The 12,416-nt window shown below is 42.9% G+C and overlaps 1 protein-coding gene across 1 annotated transcript in view; it reads left to right on the top strand.

Annotated features, from left to right (window-relative positions):
• The first annotated feature begins 168 nt into the window (after nucleotides 1–168).
• Nucleotides 169–12,416, top strand: part of ATAD3A (ATPase family, AAA domain containing 3A) — a 29,650-nt gene continuing 17,402 nt past the window's right edge. The window contains exons 1-9 of the mRNA XM_009274169.1: nucleotides 169–244; nucleotides 878–979; nucleotides 2,545–2,604; nucleotides 2,965–3,034; nucleotides 4,599–4,764; nucleotides 5,490–5,559; nucleotides 9,079–9,234; nucleotides 9,466–9,522; nucleotides 10,442–10,567. Of these exons, the coding sequence (XP_009272444.1) occupies nucleotides 200–244; nucleotides 878–979; nucleotides 2,545–2,604; nucleotides 2,965–3,034; nucleotides 4,599–4,764; nucleotides 5,490–5,559; nucleotides 9,079–9,234; nucleotides 9,466–9,522; nucleotides 10,442–10,567 (852 nt within the window). The 5' untranslated portion in view covers nucleotides 169–199. The remainder of the gene's footprint in view (nucleotides 245–877; nucleotides 980–2,544; nucleotides 2,605–2,964; nucleotides 3,035–4,598; nucleotides 4,765–5,489; nucleotides 5,560–9,078; nucleotides 9,235–9,465; nucleotides 9,523–10,441; nucleotides 10,568–12,416) is intronic.

Genomic DNA, 12,416 nt, shown 5'->3' with positions numbered 1-12,416 from the left:
GGATGGCACCGGGCGTCTGTCGGCGGGGAGGGCTGAACGTACGGCTTCGGAGCCGTGCACGAGACAGTCTGAGCTAGCGCCGGGTCGGCTCGAATAGACGGAGCGTTTTCTTACGTGAGAAAGAGACCTTTGTACCGTCGCTAACCGCTTCCCGCTGTCGCTTTCAGGCCACGCGAAAGATGCTCTCAGTCTTGCCCAGATGCAAGAGCAGACCTTGCAGCTGGAACAGCAGACAAAACTTAAGGTATGTTGGAGCTCGTCAACTGTTGTACAGCCAGCCCGCCTCAGGCAACTGCCAGGTTTGTGGGGGGCATAAGTGGAAGTCTCATTTTCTAGCAGTCTGCAGAGGGCGTTAAGTTTTTCTTGTTGCTGTTCAGCTTAAGCAAATAATAGTTATCTGCCTTTTAAAAAAAAAAAAAAGTAATTCTGGAAGGTGAAGTGCAAGCTGATTTGGCCTGTTCTCAGGCCTGTTTTGTGGCTTTGTTTACCACTTGCACATCCCGAGTGGTTTTGTAACTCCTAGAATATCACCACTGTTTTTAGGGAATGTCAAGGGTTTTCTGCAGGGAACTGTTAAGTGGTTGGGTGGAGGACCGAGTTCTGTTTCTTTTATAAAGGAATTTGGGGACTGTTTGAGTGTTGGTTTGTTCTTTTTTTTTTTTTTTAATAAATTTTATTTAATCCTGAAATGGTTAATCATGAGACTTCTTACGATCATATTTTATGATCATATTTTAGCTTTCTTGTGTCATTGGTCAGCTTTGCAGGGTACCGCTCTGATTACAGATGGATTTCTTGGAGTATAATTGTCACTAGCATTTCTCTATAAGATGACGTATTGAGCTCATTTGTGATGATTATCTCTTTATCTTAATAGGAGTATGAAGCTGCCATAGAACAACTGAAGAACGAGCAGATACGAGTACAGGCAGAAGAGAGACGAAAAACACTCAGTGAAGAAACAAAACAGCATCAAGCAGTAAGGGAACGAGGGGGAAGCTGAGTGATGGGAGGCCTTGTTTGTGTCCTCCTTTATGGAACAGGCAACAATGCATTAATTGCCCCTTTTGGGGGGCGGGGGAAGGGGGATTGCGGGCAGCCGCAGATGTGAGGCAATTCACAGGCTGAGCCCATCTTCTGCCCTGGCTTTGTAATGTTGAACCTGATTGGGAGTTATACGCAGCTTTGTCGTCTTCAACCTTTGTTACCAAGTTCTTGAACATCCAAAGGAGCTGGTTGTAGCAGTTACTCTTATTGTGTGCTCTTTGAAATTTTCCTGAAGGAACTTCCAGGGAAGTGCTGTTGAACATGCTGAGATACACTTGTTTGTGTCTAACAGCTGGTGGCGTTGAAAGGTTGAAGACTACTGGCTTAACAAGTATATGTGTTAGCCTGGACAGTGGAATGTCTCTTAAGTTATTTGGATTTCAGTCGTAAGTAGCCTGCAACCCTATTTCTTCCACGTTTGATCTTTTAGACAGGAAAAAATACCTTAAGAGTAGAAGTGATGCAAATCTGAGAGTTACCGGAGGCTGTGTTGTGAGCAACGTTGGTGCTTTCTGGTATGTTTTAGCATGAGTTACTGAAGTGGCAATAATACTGAAATCAGGGAAATGCAGGCTAGCTTTTAGGCTAATAGCTCACATATGGTGACTTTTTACTTTGAGAGCACAGGAAATTAGGGGATTTGATTAGTTCTCATTGATGATCAAGCTTGGGAAGAGAGCTAAAACTGCTTATTTGGCACACGTTGCTTTTTATCCCATCAGAGTTTGGACTTTGAATGGGGCTGGCTCAGGAAGCAGGCTTCACAGACATCTGTTCTGTTCATGAGTTAGCTCTTGAACTCTTGCAGTTCACAGGGCATCATTTGAAGTCAAAGCAAACTTGATCATGATTTACTTCTGAAGTGCCATGCTTTACAGTTGTGGAGGAGATAACTTGCAACCTGTTCTGCTGTCTGTGTATTTGGAATAGAGAATCATATCATCCCTTGTACAGACTCCTCCTTGCTGATGGATATGGGCCCTCAGACCACTTTCAGTTGAGTGTAGATGATACGGGTTTATTTGCCAGTTGCATTGGAAAATCGATGAGAGAAATTAATGAGGAACAAGAAAATCAATCAGAAACAGAGCTCATCTGACAGGCAGCATGTCTTGACAGTTCTATTGCTTGCAATCGCCAGTCTAGGTAACGTGTTTTAGAACATGAAAAACATGCTTTTCCCAGTAAAGTAAGTCTCCTTTTCTGGGCCAAGGAACGCTTGTTCTTTGATTTTATATCTGTGATACCTTAAAATGAAGTCAGACTATATAGATTTCTCAGCGTAGAGGAGTTTTTGGTGCTGGCTGAGGATGTTTTGCCCCAAACTTTGCCCTGTTCGTATTCAAATCCGGGATTATTTTTTGTTCTGTCTGGGGTTTTTTGTTTTGTGTTTTTCCCTCTGCGTGTTCCAAACCTCATTGCCTCAGGGTTAGGTTCTCTCTTAAATACCTAATCTTTATATTCTGAATACTCCCCTTTTTTTTTTTTTATTTGAAGCGAGCCCAATACCAGGACAAATTGGCAAGGCAGCGCTATGATGAACAGATGCGACAGCAGGTATGATAGCTTCCTTCTCCAACCCAGCTGGAAACTGTATAGGAGCTTGCTTAAGTCAAAGTGGTGATCTGGAACTGTGCCCTGTCGTGCTGGCCAGATGGCTGATGCTAGGCACAGTTGCTTTCATCTGTACTATTTGCTTAGCATCAACAGTGCTGGCCGGGCAAATCAAAGGTCAGGAGTTAGGACAAAGCAGCTAGGAGCATGAGATTAAGAGTATGAATCTGGGAGATGGGGAGAGGACTTCAGCTTGAGCACTAGCTCCTTGAAAACATCTGTAGTCCTTAAGCTTACACAAATACCTACTTGACTGAGTTCTTACAACTTTAACGCATCTTCTGCTGTCGTCTCTGCCTCTAGCAACTTGCTAATGAAGAGAATCTGAGGAAGCAGGAAGAATCTGTACAGAAGCAGGAAGCCATGAGGCGTGGTAAGCTAGTAGTTTTTCTTTAGCTGGTGACAGAGTGGGTGGGCAGATGAGTTCTCTGTACTGATCTTTGACTCCTTGTCCATATTGGTTGATGCTCCATTAGGGTCATGTGTTAATGTCATATTGGCAAGTAATGGGTAAACCCCGGTAGTACCAGAACTACCAATTGCTTCCAAGGTTAGTTTTAGAAGTGGCTTCACTCCTAAACATCTGCCCTGTGGTACTTGGATTTCCCAATGAACTGTCAGCATCTCCTGATGTAGCAACTGAAGTTCTGATTTTATACTGGGACAATCTAAAATAGAGCCAGTTTTGAGGAAGGAAGAGAAGCAGGATAGCTCCTCAGAGGAACGGTTGAATCTGCGTCACCTAGTCTCCGTTCACTGTTTCCTGTAGAAAATAAAAGTTGAGTAATGAAGTTTTAGTCTGAAACTTGCTTTGTTTCTTTTTGGTGTTGTGGAATTGCCAGAATCACTGGGTTTGCAGAACTCCAGTGGGACTCCACTAGGGCACAAGTCTTAGAAACGTAAGGGAATTTGTCTATGACCAAGTGGGATCTGAAGGCTGGTTTGCACCGTACACAGACGTGGACCGCTGTTGTCCGCTCCTTGCTGCCCTCTAGTGTACTCCCAACGTTTGTCGGTGTCTTTGTGGGAAGTATTGTAGCAACCATATAACAAAGCTCAATGGTGAAACCCTGTAGGAGAGAGGGTGATTTTACTCTTGTAGTATCCACCTGCTCATAGGACTAAGGTATGAATGTCAAGGTGGCCTGTCCAGCATTCAGGTATCAAGTAGATGGGTGGTCCAGTCAGGATTTCTTGCACTGATGCTGAAGATAAGAGGGTGCTGGCTATGAAGTCCTCATCTCATCTCCTGGGTCGTTCGTAGGTTTCTCATTCATTCTCCATTCACATCAATCTTAATGTGTCTGGCAATTCTGTGTGTGTGAAGTAACAGAGCTTCCAAAATCCTGTTTGGGACAGCGTTTTACAGGCAACTCCGTTTTGCTTCTCTTCCTTACAAGCAGCGTATGTTACACTGTGCGTAGTTACTTGCCCAGGATTGTCTTTCATTGTCTGCAGCGTGTCACCCTTCCTCTCTGAAATGATGTTGGTGAGCAGCAGCAGTGCCTAGCACTGTGGTTTTTCCCTCTCTGTTGCTTTATCCCTTATTGTCTAGCTCGTCTCTGACTAAAGTTTGCCCTGAGCGATTTTTCTGGTAATGAACTTCCAGAACTGAAACATGATTATTGTCTTGCGGTGTGCCATCTGGAGAAGGCCACCTATTTGGTGTGTGATCCCTCTGAGCACAGAGGGAAAATTCCTTGTCGGTCTTCTGTAATATTGTACTGGTTGGCTGCCTTTTGGGGGAGGGTGGGAGGGAATGAAGATCTTGAAATCTGCTGCTCTGGGACCACACGCAGCTGTTGTGAAGCCAGGATGAAGCAATGGATCTCTTTTTCACCTGCCTGCTACCTGGGATTAAGCCAGCCCAAAAGATTGTCCTCTTCTCAAAAGATTGTCCTCTTCTCTCTTTTTTTTTTTTTTTTTTTTTTTTTAAGCTACTGTAGAGCGAGAGATGGAGCTGCGGCATAAGAACGAAATGCTGCGTGTTGAGGCAGAGGCAAGAGCCCGTGCCAAGGCTGAGCGGGAGAACGCAGACATCATTCGGGAGCAGATCCGCTTAAAAGCTGCTGAACATCGTCAAACAGTGTTGGAGTCCCTCAAGTATGTGCAAGCCAGGAGAAGGGCACGGGTTGCGTTGCTGCTTTTGCAGATTTCTCCCATCATGTAGGGAACCTTGCTGTTTATTCCTCTAAGCTCTGAGGAATATCAAAAGTTAGTTTGTACGCTCTTGTACTCTGAGCAATAGGAATTATATTAAAGAGAACCCTCTCTTTCACTTGTCTTGCTACATTGTCATCTGAATGCGAACCAGAGAGACTATTTACAGAGTCCTGAATTTTATACAATTTTTCTAACAGATTGCTTCAAGCCTTATTTGCTAAGATTGAGATTCAATTACTCTGAAAACTCTGAGTTCTTTCAGTTTCTGAACATATGCCATAAAGGTTATAAAGCAGTCTATCTCCAAAGGGCTGGGTGTTTAGGTTTGTAATTTGTTAATTTTAGGTCCTTTGTGATTTTGAATAAAAAAAGCTTTAGAATAAAATACCTTTTATTACAGTTCAGCACTAATAATGTATTAAAGAAATTGATATCATCTTAATGCCAAATGCTTTTCTGGATTTAATCCCAGGTCAGGTGTAGACATCAGATGATTCTAAGTGTATTTGCCATGCTTGTTCATGTTTCAGTTCCCAGGCGAGCTCTCAATGAGCTTTGACTGGTTCTGAAGAAGATCATTATAAAGTTGTCTTGTAAATTGTTTCAATTCAGTCTTTGAAATCCCTTTCTCTTCTCCTGCTTGCCTTTCTGTTTGCTTACCATAGGACAGCTGGGATGCTCTTCGGGGAAGGATTCCGTACTTTTGTAACGGACTGGGATAAAGTTACGGCCACGGTAAGATTGTGACGTGTATCGATAACTTCCAGAAAAGTCTGTCTGTAAATGTGGGTTAAACTCCTTGCTCTGATATTTTTATAAACTGTAAACCATGGCGGGAATTTGCTGCTCACTTAGTGCTCTCTGCAGTCCTCATTTAAGGAGATCCTGTGCTTCAGATTTTTATTCAAATTAATTCTTGACTTCTCTGTATAGATAATTCGTTTCTCGTTGGTCACAAAAGTTCTTTGATTGATCAACAGCATATAATTGTCTTGTCTTTGGAGGCACCATCACCTTTACAAACACGTTTCCTGAAAGTCTGCCGGCTATTACAAGTGACAGATGCAGATTCTGTGAAAAAAGTAGATGAGTCTTTTTCACAGATTGTTGGGTTGGTGGGGTTTTTTTTTCACAGATTGTTCTAGAATTTTCTGTCTCCTATGTATGTAGGGGAGTAGGGGTTTTATCTAATAGCCAATTAGAGATAACTGCAGATTTTTTTCTTTGAGATCTTGAATGCAATTTTTGTGTTTGACTAGGCTCTGAGCTGACAAGTTTTCATTCAGCTTTTTAATGCTTGATGTTCACTGTACTTTCACGATGCATGAACATCTATAAATGTTTATAGGTGAACAGAGCATTATGAAATGTTTAACGCTGCTGTTACAGGACGTCTTTGCCAGTGGTGGTTTTTGGGAACAGGGATCTAATACCCGTTTCCCCCCACCCCCAATGTCTTTGTATGTTTGCAGTTAAACTACAAACTGGAAATGTCTTTTTAGGAGTATTGGGGAAAGTATATTGGACGTGTAATAGCTGATCTGGTGGACACAAAAGGGATTTGTTCCCTCTAAACCAGTGGTCTCAAATTTTTCGATCGTGTACCCCTTACAGTAAAAAATTTCTGAGGACACTCCCCCAAGAAAGTAGTAAGAGATGCATCATGAAAGTTTGTTTTGTTTTTAAATGATAATACTAAGTACGTGATTTTAAGGCCACAGAGAGAAATTCTTCAGCATTCCCCTTTTGCATGCATTCTGTCTCTGAGCTGCAATTTCTTCCCACCAAGTTAGCTGCCAAGAACTTGCTTGCTAGTCTCATCCCAGGTGGATAGCAGACTGTCAGGTCTCTGTGATCAGGGGGCCTGGGGGTACCGTTTTCATCTATAAAGGAGCACTCCTAGTCTCTGGAACGTCAAGATCTTGCAGGACATGATCTAAAACTCGCTTTGCTGCTTATCTCACAACTTTATATCTGATTTTGATGTAGCCTAGAGAGCACTTAGAGAACTGTTGTGTGCGCTAAATAAGTTGATTAAAAGCTGGACCAACATCTTTTCACAGGACAAAAGAGCGTGGCAGTGGCTTCTTATGGACATAGAGTTGGTTCTCAGTGTACTACTTACAACAAAACTTTACAGTGAAAATACATTTTTAGTAGCATGGCTTGTTAAAATGGACATTTTGCTTTAAGTCAGTCACCACCATCTGCTCCACCCTCCGGTTTTATACACACAGGCTGATACAAAAGACACTTTGCTTGAGTGCACTGGGGAGAGCAAGACATGCTTTTAGTGGATCCTTTTGTAATCTGTAGGCTGTACCTGGAATGCCTGCAGTATTCAGAGCCTTTTGCAGATTAGTGCTTGCTGCTTTTAGCTGCATATTCTTTTGACCCAGATACCAGTTTCCTGCATGGTCGTTTTTGCTTCTGACAAGCTCTTGTCTTGTGAATTTGGGACATTTAGCTTAAAAAAAAAAAAAGTATATTTTTGGAAAGGAGATAACACAGCTGGAACTCGTACTTTCTGTTGCTTTCAAAAATGACTACAAGGTAAGAATTAGCCAGTTATTTTAGGGTTCCTCTAAATTAGCCCTGGATTTTCAGCTCTTCCTGCCTACTGTAAGGGCTGCTCTTTTCCTACTTCTTCCCATCCAAGCAGAACCCCAAAGGTTCTGCTCAAAGTGTTTTGGGTTTGTTGGGGTTTTTTTAGTGGAATTCACTTTGCTTATCAGTCAGAGATTCATTCCTTTGCTAGATACTTAATGATAAACAGATAGGCACTGTAATCAGACTGATTTGTGGAGTTGGCATAGTAATTGGGTTCTTCTGTGAATGTGAGTCTCGAATAATTTTCCTGTTTTGATACATAGCTGTCAGTCTTAAAGTGGTATTTCTCTGTATCTTGTAACATGAGTGTCAGTGAAGTCCAAAAGTCTGAAATACTTATCTCTGCCTGGATGGATCTGATGTATCAACCTGTAGCTTTGCTTAATACTGGATGTTGCTAAAGCAGATGGTCTAAGAGTGCATGACATCATTTGTCATGGTACCTTGTTTTTAGAGGGAGGCTGCTAAAAGGGTGGAGTCTCTTTTGTGTTCTAATGTCCATGTAAGCTGAGATGAATCAGATGTGGAGGTCGTCTTACTGTTTGCATCCTGGAACTTGCAGTTCTGAACCGTTCATGTTTCTGTTCAAAACAAAGGTGATGTCATACATTTAAGCAGAGTGAAACTGAACAGATGGTGTCTCATGGTTTATTGAACAATGCTATCCTTGTTGTCCTTGAGGCTTTTGACCTTGTTCTGTACTTCTAGTAAAAGTCTGCTTACTTTAAAAGCAATTGCTGCAGCTTGCTCTTTTGTCTATCTGGGCTTGCTCTGTTATGAATTATTGACATCTAGCTGTAAGCTGAACACAACTGATTACTTGCGCTCAGAACTGTGTGGAACAGTTGGCCTCTTCCCAAACACCTCTCAGTTTAAAAGTGATGCCCCTTGTTCCCTTGTATTTTCAGGTGAATAGGACTTCTGGTAAATCAACTGACTCGCTTGCATATGTACAAACAGATGGAACTGGAGGCTTATGTTTGTGCACCTTAACTTTTATAAAACTTATCAGTACTATCAGTCTCTGAGAATTAAGGAAACAATCCTATACATGCTAAAGATTTCTGTAAAGTCTTGCTTTCAAGTCCTGACCTGAAGTGTTATTCTTAGCAACCTCCTGGAGTGTCTTTAGCATTGTCAGCACAGCTCCTTGTCTATTCTTAGCTGCCTGCACAGAATACCTGGAAAAAAACCCCAAGCCACACCACTTGCCCAATGTGCTTTTGTTCATAACACTGGAAGCTAGAGCTTCAGCATTAGGGGAGATAGTTTTCTCACAGGAGGCTTATACCTCTGGTTTGTAGCAAAGCCTGATGGCTATTTGTCTTAATACATGCTCTACTTAGTTAAAAGTCTGAAAAGCCACACACGTTTTGAGCAGGGAATACATACTTCTGGATACATGACTATACGCATTACTTGTGCTTCCTCTGCCTTTCACACTGCAAGATGCAAGAGCACTAAATGCCCTATGAATAGCGGCTGTGAGACGTTGACTGAACAGGGATAAAACATCTTACCAAAAATAAACCCCTATTGGTCAGCATTTGTCCTGAATCTGAATTCCCCACCACAGGGCATTCTACACACAGTAGCGTTGCCTTGCCAAGTGTTTTTCCTAATCCTTCCCCCTTTTCTTTGCAGGTGGCAGGCCTAACCCTTCTGGCAGTGGGCGTTTACTCTGCCAAGAATGCCACGGCAGTAGCAGGGCGATACATAGAAGCACGTTTGGGCAAACCTTCCCTGGTGAGAGAAACCTCGCGCATTACTGTGCTGGAGGCACTGAAGCATCCAATCAAGGTAAAGTTTAGCTTTGTTTTTGTGTTGCACTCAACCACGAGGATGCGAAACTCCTTTTGCAGCTCTTTGTGTCAGGCAGGGAGCTGTCAATGGGTCTGTGAATAAACGTACTATTAGAGATAGCGTAGGTAGGTTGAACGCATTGTCATTTCATATGACCTTTTTGTCCAGGTGAGTTGTCAAAACCGTGGTTGATTTCTACATGTCAGTAATTGAATTTGTCCTCTCTAGGTTGGTAAGCGTCTTACCAGCAAGGCTCAGGATGCCCTCGAAGGAGTTGTTCTCAGTGTGAGTACTCTATTTTGCTATCTTGGTCTGTGAGGGATGACTTGGAATCTAAACGAGAACAGTTGTTTCCTTACACTCGCTTCAAAAGCTGTAATTCCAGTAATTCTGGAGACATAGCACCCTTCAGGCACTGAGACCGTAAATAAGCTCCTGTGTTCAGTGTGACAGGCATTAAGCGCTCTGTTAACCTTTTTTCCTCTGTGCAAAGCAGTTGGAAGTCTTAGTTCAGTCCTTGCCCTGCTGCAGTTTTTCTCTGCGGTCAGCATGTTAATACACAGAGTTCCGCTTGTCTCATCTAGTCTGTTGAGGATTACTGAACCTAGATCTGCTTGTAGGCCAAAAAGCCGAAGCAGCGTATGCATTTGCCCATCTTGTGAATGGTTCTTAACTTGCTAATTAGGGCTGCTTCTGTATGTTTGCTTCTGAATTTGATTCCTGGATATCAGGCAAATTCAAGTGCTTCTTGAAGCTGCTGAGAGAAAATGCTCCTGCAGGAATAGCTTTCTCACAGTATCTCTACAAATGCAGTAATAAGTATGAACATGAATGTTTATGACTTACATGAAAGAATTAGTATTACAAAGAGTGGCTTATGTTTTGACATATCCCTCCCAGGGCATCCAATGGGAAGTGAATATTTAGGCGTTATCAGTTCTTATAGTAGTTACTGCACTGCTTCCTGCACTGCTGCTTTTTCTTGTAAAGAATTGTAGCCAAGTGGACAGAACTTCAAATTGAGTAAATCCTGACATAGAAGGGGAAATGACCCTGGTCTGAAGTAGTAAGCAGCTGAAGTTAAGGCTTAAAAGCTTGAGACTGTAGGAGTGCTGCCTACTTCTTGCTGGTGCTGATCTGTGAAGCTGATAGATGCAGGTCTCTTGGTACTTTCTGTTCCTTAAGTTTAACCCTTTTCTTGCAGCCACAGTTAGAAGCACGTGTGAGAGACATTGCCATAGCAACAAGAAATACAAAAAAGAACAAAAGCCTATACAGGAATATTCTTATGTACGGTCCCCCTGGCACTGGAAAAACGCTCTTTGCCAAGGTAAAACCCTGCCAAGATTCTGACAACCTGCATGTTGCAGGGTGCTCTGAAAACTTCAGGGTCTAAGCACCCTCCATGGTGTGAAATCTATTGCTGTAGTATTGCATAAACATTGTGTTCTTGTGTCTCTGTTGGGAAGGGAGGGAAGGGCATCCAGCCTGTTTCAACTCTAAATTAGTACAGTCACTTGGAGTCTAGTGCTAAGCATAGGCAGAAGAGCCCTTCCATCTGGAAAAGGCACCTGGCGACTGTGACTTGTGAAATCACAACAGCAGCCTGCTGTCTTATTTCCACCTCTGTTAATTTTATGCACTTGTCTAAATAGGGTCTTTCCTGCTGTCGCTTACTAATGCCAGAGCAGAGAAGAGATAGGTATGGCTTCACTGTGCATATGCGTTACCAGGATGGGTTTTGCATGGATTTGAGTCAGGATTTGATTTTTGATTTGTTCTTCAGTGCTCATCCACTAGATCTGAGGTTTCATATACTTGTTTAACAGTGGCAGATTTGATGTGGTGATGCAAGTTGAATTTTTTGTCTCTATGAATACATTAAACCCATATCCCAATAGTTTTTTGCTGCCTGCTCTGACAGTATGCCACCTAGTTCGGATTTCTAAAGCAGTAGAGAGGGACAGGTCTAGGAAATGGCAACAGCAGCATAAGGAGAAGGAGGGAGAAGTGTAGAGCTGAGAGAAGTGATTGGCAGCGGGGGAAGGAGGAGCAGTTTATTAAACAGTCCAGAAGTTATCTCTTAACACTTTTCCCCAATAGTGTAGGAACTCCAAGGGGATGCGGTGGTAGCTGTAAAAGATTGGAGCAGGTCAGGAGGAAGATGGATGTAAGGGTGAGGAAAGGGCTGAGCACATCAGACCTGTATGCTCTAGAGAGGAGAGAATACTGCGTTGGGAAGCTGACTGTTTTCTGAGCTGTGACTTTTGCACTTGGGTTAATGTCAGTGACAATACAGATTGCTATTATTGCTGTTCCTCAAAGGCAACATGTCACAGTGTGTGGGCCTTCTCTGACTCCTGCAGGGCAAAGACATATATGGGTCTGTGGTGGTAAGTAGTAATGCTGTATGACACTATTCTTGAGGCAGATGTAAAGACACTTGGATACAACCGTCAAAGCTTCCAGCTTTGCTGGACTCTGATACAAAACACTAAATATTAGTAGCAGGAACTGGGTGGTTTTAATGGGCAGAGCAAAGTTGTGGGTTGTTTTTTTTTCCAGCCTCCTGCTGCACAGCAAATAATTGGTTGGATTCAGCTAAGCATGTTTTGCTGGGGCTGTTGCTGATCTACTTGAATTGACTTGTTCATTTTAACCTTCAGATGACTTTCCTTTATTCAGCAGAACTGGATAGCCGGGTCTGGGTCAGCTAATGGTGTGTGTTAACTCAGCCTGCTGTCTGTCACCATGGCAGGGCTCAGTTGGTGGCTGCTTTGTGAAGTGCTTTCTGAAATGGAGGGGAGAGAGATGTTGCCATTTATTGGCTTCAAATCCTAGCGAAGTCTGTTCTTTCAGATACAGGCATTTGTGGGCTAATTCACCACTGAGATGTTGCAGTGAGACGGACAGCAGTTAATTTGGGAGCTTAATTACAGTGTTACATAGCTCTTGGTAGACCTGTTTGAGCTGAAGTAGAGGGGGGCTTTGCCGAGGCTGTAATTCTGCCCTGCAGTGACATGACAGCCTAAGCAAACTTTGGTCAGCGGAAGCCATAGGCTCTTCTGATGTGCTTGGTTAGTGTTGGCTACATCCTGTCAAACTTGCTTTATGGATAGACTTGCATTTTCTGTCCTAGCAAAAAATCATAGAGGGATTCCCCCCCCCCCCGCAGGCTT

Source organism: Aptenodytes forsteri, unplaced genomic scaffold (genome assembly GCF_000699145.1).
Source record: "Aptenodytes forsteri isolate BGI_AS27 unplaced genomic scaffold, ASM69914v1 Scaffold16, whole genome shotgun sequence".
Taxonomy (NCBI): domain Eukaryota; kingdom Metazoa; phylum Chordata; class Aves; order Sphenisciformes; family Spheniscidae; genus Aptenodytes; species Aptenodytes forsteri.
Note: the sequence above shows the minus strand (reverse complement) of the source record. Positions and strands in the feature narration are given on the sequence as shown.